The sequence below is a fragment of the Lissotriton vulgaris genome, chromosome 12, assembly GCF_964263255.1.
Source record: "Lissotriton vulgaris chromosome 12, aLisVul1.2, whole genome shotgun sequence".
Taxonomy (NCBI): Eukaryota; Metazoa; Chordata; class Amphibia; order Caudata; family Salamandridae; genus Lissotriton; species Lissotriton vulgaris.
Window position 1 is genome coordinate 34723977 of NC_141700.1, and position 19784 is coordinate 34743760.

Sequence of the window (19784 nt, forward strand, 5' to 3'; positions counted from 1 at the left end):
TAAAAAATAATTTTCCATGCATTTGGAAAGGGAAAGGGGTCCACTGAAGATTTGAATTTACCATCTACTTAAAGTAGGTGGTAATTGCGAGTATTTTGCAACCGCAGTTGCAAAACATATGTACATGGTTTTGAGACTCGCTATTTCGGAAGGGAATGGCCCTTCCAAATAGCAAGTTGCAAAACCTATTTAGCGAGTCACAAAAAAATTGCGACTCGAGGAATAGGCTATGTACATGGCCCAATAGGTTCGCGGACCCGTTTGCGTATATACAAACGTGTCAAACATCTGGCCCTTAGTATTTTATAATGAAGGAATTTGCAAAAATGGAAAACATTTAATAGGAAGGCTGGTGCCGCAGCTCCGTGACTAATTTTTAAATTGTTGGTTTTATTTTGCAGTACGAGGCTTTTTAACAGCATCAGGTTAATGAATGACTGAGACAAAATATAAGTTACTAACTGGTACCAATCAGTTTGCAAGCAACTCTTTGATGACAGTTTATAGGTCTCTCTGTAACAAAAGAATCTCAGTGACAAAAGCAGTAACCACAGACCTATGCACATAAAATACTGCTTTTTAAAATGCGTGTTACAGGTTCTTTGCAGTAGGCATATTAACCATCTGTGCTACATTAGTTAAGTCAAAGCTGCCACTGAGCAAAACTCTCATCTCTCTCCAGCAGGTACATTAATCACTGGCATTATCTTGACACTTTTATTGTTGCTCAAAAGCTGCTAATTATACAGGAAACTTTGCTGTGCTTTTAAAACTGCTGCTTACGGACCCCCTGGGAGTGTGTCACGGAACCCTGGGGGTCCACGAACCCCAGTTTGGGAAACACTGCTCTGATGTATGCAGAATATGTGATTATCCTCGATTTTACTCCGTTTGGCCTCCAAAAGAACTTGTACGCACTCAAGTCATATGCAGAACAACATATTTTGGTCCCTAACACAACAAAAACAAAAATAGTTCCTTTCCGAGGGAGTAAGAGATACGTAAACTATAATTGGACCTTAGGAGGACAATCAATAGAAATAGTGAATGAATACATCTATTTAGGTCGGATTTTTACTCAAACCTTAAAAAATCATTCCCATCCCCGGGAACTGGCCTACAAAGCTGATGTTCACGTAGGGGCGCTTCAAAGATGATATTCTTCTAGGCTCTTTTCAACCCTTTTACAGGTTTTTAGCATTGAGATCCCTCCAGTTCTTTCATACGCTCTTGAGCATATTCCTATAAATCAATGGCACCCAATACAACTTAAAGAAAGCACGATTCTTCGGAAATTAACCAGAATGTCTCAAGCTGTACCTGTGCAAGCCCTGCACCTTGAGTTTTCTCTAACCAGTACATACACTGGAGGAATCACTAGTATCATTCGATGGGCGTATAGCATCTTACATGCAGAACAAGGTTCTTTAAGAGCTTTACTAAAACTGGACATTTTTGATGAAGGATCTTCTAAATACGTCTTTTATCGAAATGTAATATTTGCTCTGAAGTTGTCAGAATGTACAGTTGATCTATCGAAAACCTGAACCCCGGGACATTAAAAAACTCTTTTTAAAACACTTGACTCCAAGGATCAGTTACCATCTCGATCGCTAGCAATGTACAAAACTGGGTATACACTTGTAACAACGCATTTGTTACAACGCAATACTGTTACAACGCGACTTTTACAACGCATACCATTACAACGCATTGCGCTGGGGGGCGCTCTAGGATAGGGAATAAGTATAATTTACTATCCAACACCTTCCCTAGTGTCCACGGGGACTGGAGTTGGAATAGTAAATTATACTTACCACTATCCAGCACCTCAAAGCGCTATACGTTGTAATGGTATGCGTTGTAATGGTCGCGTTGTAACAGTAGGTAGTTGTAATGGTATGCGTTGTAACATGGTACATCCACAAAACTGCAATGTTATAAGTTATATCGAAGTCAATCGAATTCAAACAAAGGCAACAATATCTTTCCTATACTCTAAGGCACGGCGCCCGGCGTTGCATGATTTTACTCCGGTTTGGCATCCTTCCACTCAAATCTTTTACCTGTAAATGGACAATTAACAATAACGCCAGTACCTTATGTGACCTCTGTAAAGGAGGAGTTCAAGATCTGATGCATATTTTGTTTGTTTGTCCCAACCCTACTGTAGTCGCCGCCAGAAAGCGATTTTTAAAACCAGTTCAAACAAAGTGTAACTCTACAAGTGTACAGAGTTTGATTTCCATTTTTAAATCGCCTCCCAATTAATTTGTATGCTATAATCAGTTTAAATTTTGTTTAACTTTTTAAAAATTGTATTAGGAAAAGTGTTCAGAATTTTGCTGACTATAAAATGTAATCTTATTGTTTTATCATCCTATTTCTTGTTATCAGTAGAAAACTAAACCAAATAAATTAGAATTTGGTCAGGCAGGCCTTACTAACGTGTACAAGTATCCGCAGCAGGGTTGGATTGGGATTAGAAATCGGCCCAGGCACGCTAAAAAATGGTGGCCCACATTTGCATATTGTCTTTTTTCGCAAAACACTGCTTCAGCGAAGTTTTATAAATACCGGAAAACAAGTGAGGCCACTTCTGCTCGGGCCCCCTGCCCCCACTCAGTGTGCATACATTAATTGGCCACCCAGCTAGAGAAAGGGACACCTTCGCCCATTGATAAAAGGTAAGTAATGGACGCCCATCTACCTCCAGAAAGGCCACTCGGGCACCCACTGGGGGCGACATCTGAACACACCAGACACAGCCCAAATCTGCCCCCAGGCTGTGAAAAAAGCAGCCCACAGCTGAAACTTCGATACTGGCCCCTTGGCCATAGCCTGAGTGCTCGCCTTACCAATCCGACCCTGTGTGATTATTAGAAGTCAGGGTGAGGGGTTTGAAGAATATTTGGAATACTTTCCCTTTTGTCACCTTCTCCCAGCCAGGGTATAAATGACATTAGAACATTGGAATGTTGGGAGCTCCATTGAAAACAATGGAGTGCTCCGGGCTTATAATGGCTGGTATAAGCCTGGAGCTCCAACATTCCAGTGTTTCTTTGTTCACAGCTCTGGCTGTGAACAAAGGCTTCAGGGAGCCTGAGGGGATTTCAATCCCCTCACGCTCCCAAAAGGCTTTGTTTTTTTGTTAGAACATTCTGTCCTCTAGTGACAGAATGTTCTAATAGCCTTATAGCCCTTTGTAGATGGGCTATACCGCTATTAAAGTCCCTCTCCCTTGTTAAAGGCCCTCGCCTTCGGCTCGGGGCCTTTAACGCTGGAGAGGACATTTAATAGCCGGTATAGCCCTCTATGGCGGGCTATAAGGCTATATTAGAACATTGGAATGCTGGGAGCTCCATTGAAAACAATGGAGTGCTCCCTGCTTCTACGGGCCGGTAAAGGCACGCAGCGCAACATTCCAATGTTCTACAAAGGCTTCTCGAAACTCGAGGAGATTTATATCCCCTCGAGCTTCGAGAACCCTTTCTTTAATTTGTTAGAACATTCTGCCCTCTAGTGGCAGAATGTTCTAATAGCCTTATAGCCCTTCGTAGAAGGGCTATACAGGCTATTAAAGTCCCGCTGTTTCGTTAAAGTCCCTCGCCTTCGGCTCGGGCCTTTAACGATTCAGCAGGCCTTTAATAGCCGGTATAGCCCGCTACGGCGGGCTATAAGGCTATAAAAGATGTTAGTGATAGCTCGTTACTAACGCTCATTTATTTCCTCTTATAACATAGCACTGTTATCAACGCAATGCTTCTCTTGCCCACAGCCTGGCGCCCCCTGGGATCACTTGAGGCCCCCCCTTTTTGAAGACCCCGGTCATAGGGTGTTCCTGTCCTGGTGCGAGTCATCTCTAATTCCTGGGGTTCCTCAGTATGGATATTTAAGTAGCGCATTGCATCATGGGATACAGCCTACAAGTACCAGAATGCAATGTAAACGCTCTAGGAGCTGCTGGACCCAGACAAGAGCAAGCCAAGGCGTCTGCCCTGGAAGGGTCTGCTCCAGCCTGGCAGGGTGTGCTGCAGTGCTTTTACACACTTCTCCCAGGGGTGGCAGCTGAGCCACCCCCCAGGGTGGGGGTGGAGGTGGAGGTGGGAGGGGTGTGTTTGCCACAGTGAGTGCTCGCTGGTGAGGAGGAAGGCAGGTGTGGTGGGGGAGGGGCAGTCTGCAAGCTGAGCCTTGGGAAGGCTGGAAAGAGGCACTGGGTGATGCAAGGCGTAGTGTAAAGGGAGTCATGCCAAGGGGTGGGCTGGCACAGAGCCCTGCACTTGGCCCACGCTGAGATTTGTACTGTAAATGCCTCAGCCCCTCTCATCTCCCTGTCTCTCCTCTGTGCCCCCCTTGACTCAAGCAGGCTCTTTTCCTGTCCCTTTACTTCTGGGATGGTGACGCCTGACTGGTGCCTCACAGAGGGGCCATCTTCAGCCTGACTGCTGGTGCCACACAGAGAGGCCATCTTCAGCCTGACTGCTGGTGCCACACAGAGAGGCCATCTTCAGCCTGACTGCTGGTGCCCAGCTGGGGCTCCTTGAACGGCTCGCTTCTTGCACCTTGGCAGGGGTGCCCGGTGTGGTGCCAGGGTTAGCTGTAGAAAGCTGTCTTTTTATGTGGTAAAAGTCCAGATGATCCTTATTGGGTTTTAGGAGTTAAATTAATAATCCCAAGTGCTGTATTTGTGGTAGTGTGGTCAAACAATTTAGGCTTCTCAGAGTGTAGTTGTAAAGTATTTGTTGTACTCACAGAGACAATAAATGAGACACACACTCAAGAAAAAAATTGAGACCTATTTAGAGAAGTAACGCAGATTTTTATATAATTTTTGACACCAAGATCATCGGAATCAGGGAAGCACTTTCGAAGTTAATAGATTTTTGTAGCAATAGAAAATTCAGTCGAATAACGGTTTTGAGATCTGAGCCTCGAACACGGTAATGTTATCCTATGGGAAAAGCATACTCTGCATAGGTATACTTGCAACATTTTTGAGAGGTGCCTTCTAGAACTTAAGCTGCTTAGGGGCCAAGCTCCAAGAACCCTCCAGCAGATCAGTTTTACCTGCCCTGGTGTGTCCGGGGGCAGATTTGCTGGACGCGTTGGTAGCTTTGAGCGCTACACGTTAAAGTCTATGGAAGAAGTGCCTGCGAAAGAATGGCTGCAAGTGGGGACAGAACCCAAAGGGGGGCTCAGCTCTTGAGGGTCTCTGGAGCACAGGGACACAGTCAGTTTACATGAACCCGGGCCGGGGGCTCGGGTGCAGAGGAGTTTTGTCTGGCGGGTCGATGTCGTTAGAGGCTCTCACTTGGGTTTGGTGACCTGGAGAGTGAGAGAAAACAGGGCAGCAGGGCCACTCACGACGAAGGCCTCACAGACCTCGTGGGTCATGAAGTCCCTCCATGGCCAGTCGGTGGTGTCTGGACTGGACACACAACAAGCCTTAGTAGTTGCAAGGGCTCCGGTACCCAGGGTATTGGTGTTCAGAGGCTAAGGGAGGGGTCAGTCGCTCAAGACTTTGTGAGAGTGACGGGTCTGACCTCTTGGACTCACGACAACGTCTTCCTAGTGAGTTGCTTCCTCGGTGCGCCCAATGGCCAGCGGGCTGAAGTACCAGGTTGATGCAGTCGGTACCTGCAGATGCAGGGGGGTTGCTCCTCCACCCCATGCGAGATGCTGCTCGGTTGTTGAGGGTGATTAAAGTCCTCCAGGGGTTTGGAGAGGTTGTTTAGCTTCTGGACGAGTCGGTCTTTGTGATTGTCACGGCGCAAGCAGTCAGACAGGATTTGGCGCCAATCTCGGTGCCGGACCTCTGTTCTGCCAAATCGTCTCATTTTTGTCCTTCCTTTGGTTCCCAGTAGACAAATCTGAGTTCCTGATGTTAGGAATACCAAATTTAGGGGCGTTTACGGGAGTTTAGGGTAGTACCCAAGGGGCTACTTACCCCTGGGGGGACAACAACACCTACATGACCACTTCCTGGGGAGAGTGGGCATAATCCTGACCCTGAGTTCCTAATTTCACCAAATCCAAGATGGTGAAACCCTTCTTTGACTGTCCACTTCAGGTGGCCCACCTTGGGGGGGGGAGGGGGTGGGGAGGGTGCCTAGCCTGAAAGTGTAATGCGTCTTCCGACTAACTAATTTCCCGCCTGCTCTGGTGCCTAATGGTCCCCAGGGCAGGGCCTGGCATCTTCCAGGTCTTGGGAAAGCTAGGCAGTGGCGTAACAAAGTACCCTGCAGCCCCTGCAGTCAGGGGCCCCTGAGCTCCAGGGCCCCCTCAGCTCAGCACCCTTCCCTGAGAGCTCCTGAGTGAGTCCCGAGTGGGCCCCTTTCATGTCCTTTCAAGGGGGGCCCCCTCAAGTTAGTTACGCCACTGAAACCAGGGTCTCATATCAAAGGCGGCAAAGGTTTTGAAGCTCTGGCCTTGGTATACTAAGTTACTGGCCATCCTGCTGGAGGGGGTGTGAACCCCTTCCTCAGAGCCGGCGTTGTTCCTGGCCTCGGAGAGTGTGGACTCTCACCTACAGGGGGTCAGACACTCGTCTGCGGTGGCAGGCTGGACAAAACCAGCCAGCACACTAGAGGACTAGTAGTTCTTCAGGGGGCACCTCTAAGGTGCCCTCTGGGTGCATGTCATAATAAATCTAGTACTGGCATCGGTACAAGGTGATTTGATATCAAACAACATAGGTTTCAGTGAAGCCATCATGTAGCTCGGGAACTTGAAATGACCAGTGCCCAGTACATGTACTCAAGATGGCTGCCTGATCACTTGCAATGTTTTAGTAATTTAACGAGTCATCACAGGGGCATATCTGCTCATGCAGATGTGCCTGCACCTGTATTATAATGCTCCCTGCCTTAAGGCTCCATGACCTGCTGTACGGATGACTTACATATAAGACATGCAGTGTACTTGGGCTTTGCACACAGGGAGTTGGCTGTGCCGAGTTTTCAGAAGGGCTTGTGTCCTTTCTCGCATCCTGCAATGGCTGTCTGCATGCAGTTGTTTTTGTGGGGGTCCCTTTGCTGCAGTCTCTTCAGTACCCATGCCCTGGGTACCATAGGTACCATTTACCAGGGACTTAAAGGGGGCTAAAGCTCCTGCTAATTGGGTTATAATTAGACATTTCGCTATTTTTAAGCGAAAAAGCACTGGCACTGGGGTCGTGGTTAGCAGGGACCCAGTGCACTTTCAGTCACAAAGCATCAGTACCAGGGCAAAAAGAGCGGGCTACCATGTCAGAAAGGGCACTGTTCTACAGTTGCTCCTTGGTGCTTGCAATGCGTCCTGTATCACGGATGTGGCACCAAGTCCTGGCATGCATCTCACAGTGTGCCGATGCGGGTACCCATTGTAGAAGTGCCCGGATAGTTCCTCATTTAGAAGGAAATGTTCCTGTGCCATCCATGGGCAACAGAACAGGCGTGCAGGAGCCCAATTTTACCCTAAGTTTGTGGGGCAACGCTTCAAACTGATGATGCAGAGTAATTCTTTTTTAAAATATGTAGCAAACAGTACATGTTAAAACACACTGAGCGAGTAACATTGATCTTAATGTAACGGGCCTTAACAAACTTTACAATGGGGTTTGAGCTCTTACTTCACAGGATTATGACAAATCGTCGAGCCAAATCGTCGAGCCATATTTAGGTCTAGTGTTAGCCAAGATCAGCATACTTATAGGGGCTTTTCTCCAGCCCTCTTCATAGATTGGTCTGTGTTTGTGTGATTCACATTTTTCTTCCTCCTGCTAAAGGGTAGAGCACGGGACAAAGGGTCCACTGACATCAGCCATTGGCTAACCTCACTGCGAGGGGCGGCATTCTGCTCTTTCACAAGAAGAACAGCCGCACGCAAAGTAGTTCCTTCCAGTGCCATGGACTACTTTGGCAATCCTGTTTTTGTAATCCATGTTTTTGTGTAGCCCTAACGACTGGTGTACTCAGCTTGGGTCTAATCACTCCCAAAAGTGACTTGCTCAGGATCACACAATGTGGTAGAGTGGAGAAAGTGGTTTGCAACAATGGTCTGCTGGTTCTACAGTTGCAAATCTATCCTGTTGGCTACTATTCTTGTGTATGTGTAACGTGACAGCAGTTCCTGTATATGTTTAGAGTTATCCACAGGGCTGGTGGACAACTTTAAATCTGGCAGCCGCGGGAACCTCAGTAGGGTGGGAATAAGTACTCCACCATCCTAATGTACTTACCTCTGCACGCCAAACTCTAAACCAGCCCTCTGTGGTTTCAGAATTAGGCCTCTGGATAATCTGCAGCCACCAGGAAGTTCGAACTTCTGAGTGAGATACCTAGGGGTGTTGAAATGGAGGACTTTATGTGCCATGCAGGGAACTTTTAGCTGGATTCTTGCTTCGTAAGGGACCCAGTTTAGGAATTTCAGATTGGGGGTGATGTGATTGTTTCTTTTGAGATGGTGATGAGCCTTGCAGCAGAGTGGCGAGAGGCCCTTAGAGGAGCCAGTTTGGCTCTGGGCAGTCCAGAGAGGGTTGCAATTCCATATTTTAACCTGGGAATCACTAGAGCTTGCACAACATGCTTGAAGTCGTTAGGGGGAGGAAAGGCTTTAATTGACTTAGAATTTTCATTTGGCGATTCACCCCTTTCGAGGTGGCACTGGTGTGTTTCTGCATCTTACGGTTCTTGTCAAGAGGTTATCCCAGTGATCTCGCAGAGTCAATGACTTGTGGAATGCAGTTGAGTGCTGTTCTATGTTTCAATCATTCTTTGATGACAGGTGTCTGGTTGCGTGGGGCAAAACGGAGGAATTCGTTTTTTTATGTATTTAGTTTGAGGTGATATGCTGCTAGCCAGTTTTAAGTTTTATGTAGAGTTGTGTTGAGGGATCTGATGTCTTCTGGGGCCGAGACTTTTAGGTATACTTGGGTATGGTCAGCGTACATGTGTTACTGGATGTTGGATGAACTTTGAATTTCCGTAAGAGGCTCCATGAAAAAGTTGAAGAGAGTGGGTGAAAGTGAGGAGTGTGTGTCGGAGTGGTCTGCGATAACGAGTGATTAAACTTGACTCTTTGAAAATAGGAAGAGAACCAGTTAAGGACTGGTCCTATTAGTCCCATAGGGTGTTCCAGAAGGCCTAGGAGGTTGTCGTGCTTGACTGTATCGAATGGCGACGAAAGGTCGAGGAGGATTAAAAGGCAAGATTGGATGTGATCCAACATTTTTAGTGCATTGTCCACTGTGGGTGTCATAGCAGCTTCGGTGCTGTGGCCTGCACGGATGCCAGATTGAAATTGGTCTAATAGTTGGAATTACTCAATGTGATTACAAAGCTGGATGTGAACACATTTTCCAAGGAGCTTCGCCAGAGAAGGAATATTAGAGATAGGTCGGAAGTTGTTTGTCAGTTTGATGTGCTTTTGGTTTAATCTCCTTAAACTCACGTCCTGCTGTTCGAGGCCATACATGGCTTCTAAATCAACTTTTTCGATTTCCCCAAATATATAGCTTTGTACTACGTTACCAGTGCCAATGACGCAAAAGTTACAAAGTTAATATGCCCTGAAGACTCTGTCACCAAGGATGCAGTGATCCTGTCTTGGACTTTTCATTCTCATATCATTGTTTCCAGTTGTGTTAGTTTAATTGGACCATGTCCACCAAGACCACGACTCCCACAATGCATTGTGTTGCCAAAAAATGACACAGTGCCACCTGGTAACCTTCTGCAAAGTCTATGTATGGTGCAGAGATCTTCAAAACTAATACAGCAGTCAAAATCTATTTTTATAAGTGGTTCAAATGTCACAACTTCTAATTTCTCCTCCTTATCTGCAAATGATACAGGGACACAGAGGGGTAACAAGGGTGACATAGGCCTTAATGAAATCAAAGAAATTCCCTGCTCTGCGCCCTGTTAGATAGTACAGAAACAGTTTTGATTGCGGTGTAGTCGGTAGGTCCCATGGTCCCGGTGCCACTGCACCTGCTGCACTACCGATGGCCAAGCCCCTGCATGGGCTCAGGAAACATTTTAGGTAAATGAGCAACGTGCAGCCCGGCCGCTCCCAGATAAATAGACCCAGTACATCCATCTAGCTGTCATCACACGTCCATTTGGAAGTTTGCAACAACGATGACCACTTCCGGTTTAGGTCTTCTGGCAACGACCAAACAAAAGGGGCCGTTTAGATCCTTCTGGATCACCAGGTCCTCTGAGGCTCTGGCCAGTCATGAGATCCCACCTCCCTGGAGGGGTCTCTGGGCCTTCAGTGGACCCCTCTGTGGTGGATACCCTGGCGGCAGAGGCACACACCCAGAGGGAGCCATCTTTGTCCTGAACAGCATGCTGTTTTTGTTTTTCTTTAACAAACTCCCAAAGTAGGAGCTTAATTTAGAAAAGTAATGAACCTGGTGGGCAGGCAGTGATTCATTTGTTAAAAAGTGTAAGTGCGCTGGCCCAGAGGATTTCTCAGGAGGCCACCGTGGCTAGCACTGCCGGATACCAGCCATCACACAAGTCTAGTGTGTCATTGAACTATTACAAGTCAACCAGCAGTGTACATATGACCTGGATCCAATGCATTTTTTAAAGGATAATGATTCCTTTGTTCGTGAGCTCTGCTCAAAAATATGCAGGCAGTGCCACCATGTGGTGGACTGTCATAAAACAAGGTCTGGTGTTTACAAATACGTGATGGTACTAAGCACCGGCAAACACCGGCACAAATTAAGCCTTGTGTGCAGGGATCCTCCTGATGTGCACCTGGCCCATTGTGTTATTTTCACTGGCCAGGTTCTTCTTGTGGCTGTGTCCTCGCGGCCCTGTGGCAGACGGGCTGCTGGGTGTCAAACCTTCCATTGGCGGACCTCGCTGAGGAACCGCGGGGGCTGCAACCTTCAGGTCTGTGAAAGGGCCCCCTCTTCGTTTTTAGGCAGATGCACTTTGGAATATAGTGACCCCCAAACACACACATCAAGTACATTTATTTACTCTCCACAGTCATTTAGTACTCTGTGCGTCGATCGCCACACGCTGTGGAGAAAGCTCCACCAATTTAGTATACCACAGCACCTCTTAGGTCTTATTATAGAATTGCACACAGATACCTGGTGCCAAGTCCTGATGGGAGGTGCACAGGGACTATCACATAGGATTAAAACGCAAAATAGGCTAAAGCAGGGCTGCTTGTTGGCCCCACTGCTGTTTTCTTTGTACATATCTGATCTCCCTGCTGCTCTGAACTCAGTACTGGGGGATAAGATTGGCATAATGTCCGTTGGATCTTTGTTATATCCAGATGACGTTGCAGTTTTTAATTCAACGCTTATTGGTCTGCAACATCGCCTGGATGCCCTAACTAAATACGCAGAAGCCCGCTTTTTGAAAATTAATATTGCTAAAATCAAAATCCTCGTTTTCCGCAAAGGAGGTCATAGAATAAAAATATGTTTTAAGTGGTCTCTGGGGACTGAAGAACTTTAATTGGTTGATTCCTACTTATATCGCGGGAAGGTTTTTTCAAAAACAGGGCGAGATCTAGAGCACATTAATCTCCGTGACAGCAAGGCGGTCTCCCAGGCGGGAGCTTTAAACAGATTCTACAAAATTTGTGGGAAACGCCATTTCAGTCATGTTTTGTCAGTTTTTAAGGTAAAAATTCCTCCCGCATTAATATACGCTGCCGAGGTACTGGATATGAAATACTGGCTCTCTTTTGACAAAGCCGAAGGCCGACATCTTCGCCAAATCTGCAATCTAAATCCTCAGGCTGCTGTACATGTCTTACCTCTGGAATTTGGTTTAGTTTGCTCATACATTTTATCCTTGGCTGTTTAGGTGGGGTAACTCTTTGTATTGGGGAATGAGGGCACCCTTAGGGCTGCTTTGAGAATAGAAATTTTTGAAAAATTTAAAGACAACATTTTTGTGGTCCTTTTTACATTGAAATGACTCATTCAGGCTTACCTTGAATACTGATTCCCCCACACCAAAAACGGAATTAAAGCTGTTCATAAAGAAGTTTGCTTCCTCCATCAGCGTGGCTAGAGACACTGGTTTAAGTCAGAGTAAGTCTCGCAATGAGGTCGTCTGTGGGAGCCCTGTGGGGAATATACCACAGCTGTATTTGACCTGGAACCTCCCTCACGGCATTAGAAGGCTAATTCTTTTATCAAGAATGAATTTGTTGCCCTTAAGAGATATCACTGGTATATGGGACAACATTCCAAGGAGGGGGGGGATCTGTGAAATGGGTCATTCGCAAATTCAAGATTTTAACCATGCTTTATTTGTTTGTACGAAGTTACACAGGGCCAGGCATATGTTTTGAAGATCTGTATTTATCAAATATAATATTTATTACGCCCAGGAGACCCTCTCATTTGTCTTGTCCCCTCCAAACGAAATAGGTTGTTTTTAGAATTTATCAATTTTTAAAAAACTTTTCTGGATATTTATTAGATACTTTTTTGTGCAATTTTTTTGTATTTTGTAATATTTGGCATTTGAATATGGAAGAATTTTGGACTATACATAAAGTATCTCTTTTTTATCTTATTTGTGTACTTCTGTGGACCTCCGTTGGAGTTCCATATCAAAATAAATAAGAATTGAATGTTGTCCATTTAATGTTCGCCGCAGTCATTCAGTAGCTCTGTGCCTTTGAAAGGCATCGGGTGTTGCTTTAAACAGGCTCCGACCCCTCGTGGCTCCAGTGCCTTTCTAATGTAACATTGGTATCAATCAGTACATTTAGTTGCTGATGCCAGGTTGTTGTCCAGGTCAGTGGTACTCCTTTTGTCAGCCTCGAAAGGATGAAAGGCTGAGTGGATATTGTGGCGTTTCTCGAGGCTGCGTTAAGGCTGGCGGTGTGTGTGAAATCTTCCCAGGCCCTGTGGCGGGGCTGTGGGTCTGTGCCCCGCGGTCTGCGGGTCAGCTGGAGGGGGGCATCTGCAATGCTGAGCACGTGGCCCCTTCCTGGATGAGTCAGTCCCCCCCCTCCCCCCAGGGAGCAGACACCTGTCCCCTTCCATTAGCCGGGGGTGTCTGTGATCTCTCGCCTCCCTGTCTGTGCACGGAGTGTGAAATCACTTATTGGCCTCTTGAGATGAGGGGGCAGCCCGCAGTAATTCGACCACACACACAACCCCCCCCCCCCCCCCCCCTCTAACACACCCCCAGCACACCACCACGAGGGAAGGTTCAGCCCATGCGGCGGGGCTGGGGCAGGACAGTCAACAGGAGGGGACGTCATAACACCACCATCCAATAGCTTTCAGGGTCCACGTCATCTATTACATACATCTGTCCTGTTAGCTGTAAATATCAGTTTTTATGCAGAAATGAATATCAGATTTCAGACCCTTTTCAAGTAGTCAAAAGTTTGCTTTGGAAGGGGAGCTGAGACTTGGATAACATGTTTTCACAGGATTACACATTTGGGTAAGGGTGGAGCTGGGATTCAGAAGCAGAACCTCTCAAGTCGATAATCAGCCTTGACACCTTCAGCCAGTCCTAGCTTCTACCCAGCAGAGCTGTGCATGCTGGGACTTGCAGTCCCATGTCTGTAATCTGAAAAGTGAAACTAAACCTATTAAATGCACATCACAGGTCCAAGCCACAGAGCTGCAGGGGCGTTTACCTCCTCAGCAGCCTCTGCACCATCTCAGCAGCCTACATGTCAGCATCCTAGAGAAGTGAATTTAAAAATATCACACCTACATGCAGAGTGAATAGGATCTGGGCCTCCCTCTGGGCTCAGATGAGTAGAAACATGTTGGGCTCCCTCAGCCGAGCAAAGGAAAAACACATCCCAGCAGAACCAAATGTCCTTCGGCGCAGACATCCGGGCACAGAGGGTGCACACAGACCCACCGGGGGTCAAGCAAGCCCTGGTCACAGCAACTTTTAATTTATTCTCCTAATTCAAAGCCAAACACATGACACATTCGGAAATAAGTCTTTCCACGGTCCCCAAAAATCCTCAAAATGACACTGCAGAGAAAGACCGAGTAAGATTATAGGATTGTAATTGCATTTATGTAGCGCTTACTACCCCTGAGGAGGCGTGAAAGCGCTTTTTCGGCGAGTAGCACGCTACTCTGGAACCCATAGAGGATTAGAAGTGAATTAGTGTAGTGAAATATGAAAGTGATTTGAGTGGCGGATATTAGTCAGTTATTTGGACTGAGAAGGATAGCGGAGGGATAGAAGAGGGGAAAGGTTTGCATTCATATAGCGCCTGATACCCCTGATGAGGTGTTAGGCCCAGAGATAGAGAGAGTTTGAGATATAGAAATAGGCAGAGGTGAAGGATGCTTGGAAGGTAGTGCCGTAGCCATAAAACACGTCTGACCCAAAAATACTCCCCTTTAAACAATCCCAAGCAAAGCCAAGAAGCTTTCACAGTCAATGTCCTCAAAGAGCCCAGAACCGTTTGCCATGACTGCTTTCCCATTCGCTCTGGGGTAACCTGTAAGACTTTAACAATCTTACGTAGAGACAAAATGGTGGCTGGCAAGTTTCCTCTCTCAACCCGTGCGCTCGCCCACGCCCTCCAGTTTTTACTTATTTCCACTTCCGGAGCTAGCGTGGTCGTCCACGGGGACCGTGCTTTTTCGTTGGCCACGGGCCCATTTTGGATAAAAATGTTGTTATATGGTACATTTTACATGGCTGTTGGAAATAAATATAGGAGAAAGATTAGCATAATTCTCACCTCTGTTTCCCTAATAGAATTGAAACTTTCCTTTACGATAACTAGGACATTTTTCATTCCCTTTCTCTAGATCTCCATGGTGAATCGAGCCTAGTTTGCACCGGACATCAGTGGCAAACCTGGCTCTTTTAACAACTAAAACCTCGCACAGTTTAAATGTGCCTTCTTTAGTTCTAGGTTTTGTTTTTTGCAGTTATTTGATGTCTGAAGCGCCAAGAAGCATTTGCGTTTATGCATTTTAAAAGTAAATATTAATATAACATGAAGGACACCCAGATTCTGAACGCCCTACGGGGATATTCAAGTGGTGGTAACTGGTACATTGATTGACGTAGCGTATCTAGTCCCCAATGCACCATGCTGTTGGCTGTTGGCTTAAAATCAAACGCCCCACATTGCATGAGGGCACTGCAACCCTAAAAAGGTCTCCAGGCCCTGGCAAAAAGCAAATAGACACACATCTCCAGATACATCTTTCACAACTGTTCCAGCTCTGCCTCTGTGGGTGAACACAGTGCTCCACACGAGGCCTCTATAGGTCAGAAACATCTTCTTGTGAAGGGGATTAGCTGTCATCGGTTCGGTGCAGTAGGTTCAGTGGCACCAGGGCTGCAGTATGCGAGAGGCCCACTCACAACAATTCTAGCAGTCTGGGAGGAGATAGCCCCTTTCCCCTGCTTGCATCAGGGTTCAAGGAACCTTTCCTACTTGGCTGGTGGAACCTCAACGCGCCAGAGGAGACGTCCAGGAGAGGACACAAGACCCCCAATGAGGCCACGGTGGAGGTATCTGTAGGTCAGATGCTTACTTGTGGTTGCGGACAGTCTAGTGATGGAAGTTGCTGAATAACACAGGCAGGTTGGAGGTTGTGCTTTATGTTGTCAGTGGGTCCCAGCGACCTTGTTAAACATTGCCATCAAGAATATTTTGATAACCCCAATACCTTGACTAAAGTAAACAGGAACGTTTTTAAACTTAGCTATTTGCAGTATCTAGAAAACATTATATTACATACAGAGATATTAAACATCTCTGTTCTTGCCCACCAAAACATCCTGACTACTTTTAACCCCCTGGGCGCGGCCGCGATTCCGCGCCTGTGCAACACATTCCGATCGCGGGTGCGGTCATGACGGCTGGGAGCCGTCATCAGCACACGAGCACTGTGTGCCATGACGGCTCCCAGCCGTCATCAGCATGGAAGGCGTTAAGATGCAGTCGTATTTCACTTTTGTATCCGCTGACTTTGAAAGATTTTTACTAACACCTTTCAGGATGGGCATTGTCCATAGATCGCTTACTTTTTCAGCAATTAACGATTGGTCTAGGCAGCTGTCTAATTGCCCATGCGACGATTTGTCAGCATAATTCACCATGCATGTTTTATTCTTCTGTAAATTTTGTACAGTCCTGAGGAAAAGGTGGATTCTCCCTTCCCTCCCGTCCTGCATTCATAGTCATGTAATCTCTTGGGGGAGAATTTGTAATTTTATCTGTTTCGTTGTTTTTAAAGTCTGTTTTTAAGTGTAGAAAATCTATTCTGATGTAAGATTTTTTCACTGTAGAACTTATTCCATAATTTTGTGGTTTCCTATCTTTCTGTAACATGCGATTTTTAATGTTTTATAAATATGCTTTTATGATTATTTTATAATCGAATAAAACTTAACTGACTGATATTGTTGGTGCTTGCATCTAACCCTCATGTCCTGTTCCTCTTGTCCACAGTCCGCCGTCATCAGCATCAATGGTCCCAGCGACGACAAGCTGTTCCGGAGCCAGAGCGCTGACACGGAGATCACCACGGAGAAGGAGCGACTCAAGAAGATGCTCTCCGAAGGGTGAGGCGCCATCTTACCTTCTTTACGCCAAGAGTGGTGATCTCCAGCCCGGAGCATTGAGTGTCAGTCTCCTCCACACCGCCTTCGAGGCGCTTTACAGAGAGAATGTGGTGAGGGTGGGGTCTAGCGCCCAATGATGGAGAACTGAGTGTTCTTCTACATGGACATCAGACATGGTCTTCACTCAGGAAGGTCAAACGCCCAACATATCTCCACGCCTTCAGCATCATGGGGCCATGCTGGAGTCTAGTATAGCGCTTAGGGTGCCCTACGCCAGCTTCAAAGCGCTTCTGGGAACTGAAGAGGGAGGGATGCATGAGACTTATGAAAGGAACTGGAAAGAGATGAAGGGTCAAGCCATTTTATCCCTCACAGTTCAGAAAAAGCAAAATGATGAAAACTAACTCGACCTACCCAGGCTGGAGAATCTCCATTTTGGTGAATTTCCATAATGAGGAGAAGATTGTCCATTAGACACTTCAAGGGAATAAGATTAAAATGCACCAGAAAAGGGGGGCAGGAAAACGTCAGAAAAAGGGTTAAGGGGGAAAAGGTTGGAAGGACATGGAGAGGTGGGAGGGGGCGAGGTGCTCGGTTGTAGTTTGGTGTGGAGGTGCTTCTAGGATGTGGGCGGTGCTTGGGCACAGGTGCGAGAGAGGAGGGATTCGAGAATGGGCCAGAACTAAAACCAGATGAGGGGGGCCTGGCTCAGGTGCAGGAAGAGGGACGGATAGAGAAGGAGCAGGAAGAGGGCAAAGAAGAGGCGCGGGGGACATCAAGACACTGGGGGGTATGAAAGGACAAGGACTCTGGAGGGGGGACACAGGCAGACCCATGATGACGTGAAAGTACAAGGGCTGCGGGAACACAGGCAGACCCATGGTGACACAGCAGGACCCTGGGGGACATGGCGGTGGTCATGACACATTGTAATACTGGGAGGCGGGTATTGGAAGAATGGAGAGTGGGGGCATGGAAACATCATGGGCAGATACAAGGCACGCGCTAAGACACTGGGGGATATGGACATGGCTACAATGGACATGGGAGTTGGAATTGGAAGGCCATGGAGACATGGGCGACCCGGGAACACGGACACTGGGAGAGGTTTTTGGACACAGAGAGCCCCTGGGCAGACACAGGGGACACGAATGGTGGGAGAAGTGGACACAAGGAAACCCTGAGGACATGAAAAACTGACACACAGAACCACTGGGGGCAGGGGGGCCTGGGGAGAGATGGACACAGGGAGGAATTGGGGTGACAAGATACAGGGAGATGCAAGCAGACACATGGACCACAGAAGAGACAATGAGACCCTGAATTGGACACACAGGGCCATATGTAGGTAGCCCAATTGCGATCGCGAATGCAGAAATTCGCAGAATTTCAGCGTTTGCGATCGCAATTTGGGCAGTGTGCTATGTAGCACACAAAAACCCACACGCAAAATAAGGAATCGCAAAATTTGCGATTCCTTATTTTGCAAATGCATTTAAGGAATCCCAATTCGTTAAGGCCGAAATTCGCAGAATTTCGGCCTTAACGAATCGCAAACGGACATTTTGCATCTTTTGGGATGTATGTGAAATTAGCAAAATAAGGAATCGCAAAAAATTGCGATTCCTTATTTTGCTTAAACATTTAAGGAATCGCAATTTTGCGATTCCTTAAATGCCATGTATGAAGCTTTTTTAATTTGCGAATTCAGGTTAAGGAATCGCAAATTAACACCAACTTGATGTTCGTGTTAATTTGCGAAATCCTTTCAAAAACCAAAATTTGGCAATTTTGAGGGTGGCATGTGACACACATACATGCCCACAGGGCATGTATGTGCGCCATATGCACACACATGTAAGTTTCAGAGGTGCAGCAGGGTGTCCATGAGACACCCCTGCACCCTTGCAATAATTCTCAAATTGCGATTAGCAAATTGCAAATTCGCAATTTGAGAATTATTTCGCAATCATTCCTATGGGCCTCCTGGCCCATAGGAATGAATGGGAAATTATTCTTTATTTGCGAATTCGCAACTTGCGAATTCGCAAATTAGGAATAATAAGGAATCGCAAAAAAATAGCGATTTAAAACATACATCCCATTTTGCGATTTCTTAATAGCGATTCGGTAAAAATCGCTATTAAGAAATCGCAAATAGGAACGATGATACATCTAGGCCTGCATTCTCAATTTGCGAGTCTCTAATTGAGAATTGCAAATTGAGAATGTCTTCCCATTCATTCCTATGGGCCTTCTAGCCCATAGGAATGAATGGGAAGGTATTCCTTATTTGCGAATCTTAATTTGCGATTCGCAAATAAGAAATAGGTGGGATTCGCAAAATATTTTGCTAATCCTACCTACATAGCATTTTGCGATTCTATAATTGCGATTCCCTAAAAATCGCAATTTGAGAATCACAAAACAAGTCTTACCTACATATGGCCCATAGTCACCCAGGGGACATAGAAAGCTGAGCTATAGGACCACTGGGGGCAGGGGGCCCTGGGAGACATGTACACACAGTGGAGTTTTCTGTTATTTATTTAGTTTCATAGTGAGTACCAGACCTCATGAGCGCCAGAATGCTTTACAGGAAGAAAATAAATACATCATTCTCAATACACAGCTGCACCACGAGGGCCAATGCATCTTTAGAACAGAACAGAGCAAGTTTGCATCACAGATGTGGTGATCACAGGTTAAGTTTCACTTCAAGAGAGTACCTAAAAAATAAAATATCCAATGTACAAATGTCCGTGATAGCCGTACACAAAAGAACCTTTGTGGTCAGAGAGATCTTTGTGCATCGAGTGAGAAATGCCCTTGAAAATAATGCTGGGATAATAGGTTTTCAGGGGCTTTGTGGCTGTTTCTAAAGAGGGTGGCTGGAATCACGGGGGGACAGAGAAGTTCAGAGAGGATTGTTGGGAGCCTGGTGGGGTCCAGCTAAACATGCATTGTGCTGGGCGTGCGTGCAGAGTCTGGCTGCTGGATAATAAGATGTAGGTTTGATCTCTTTCTTGGAATGCGTCAGCAGCTGGTGGTGGCCCTGATTCCAGAGTCTTTTGTTAGACAGAATAGGAGCAGGCCTCCTTGTGAAAATTAAAACAGTGCTTGCATGTAACACCCAAGGTGTGCAGGAGTCACACCAGCCGACGAGTGACGCGCAACCTGTTAGCGGCGAGCTCGCGCCACCCGCCGCCTACTACGCTGAGCCGCTTGACCCAATTC

At 46.5% G+C, this 19784-nt stretch overlaps 1 protein-coding gene across 1 annotated transcript in view; it reads left to right on the forward strand.

The window, feature by feature from the left end:
• HOMER3 (homer scaffold protein 3) overlaps window positions 1-19784 on the forward strand; it is a 260237-nt gene that overhangs the window by 190355 nt on the left and 50098 nt on the right. Inside the window, exon 5 of the mRNA XM_086946909.1 lies at window positions 16435-16547. Within this exon, the coding sequence (XP_086803035.1) occupies window positions 16435-16547 (113 nt within the window). The remainder of the gene's footprint in view (window positions 1-16434; window positions 16548-19784) is intronic.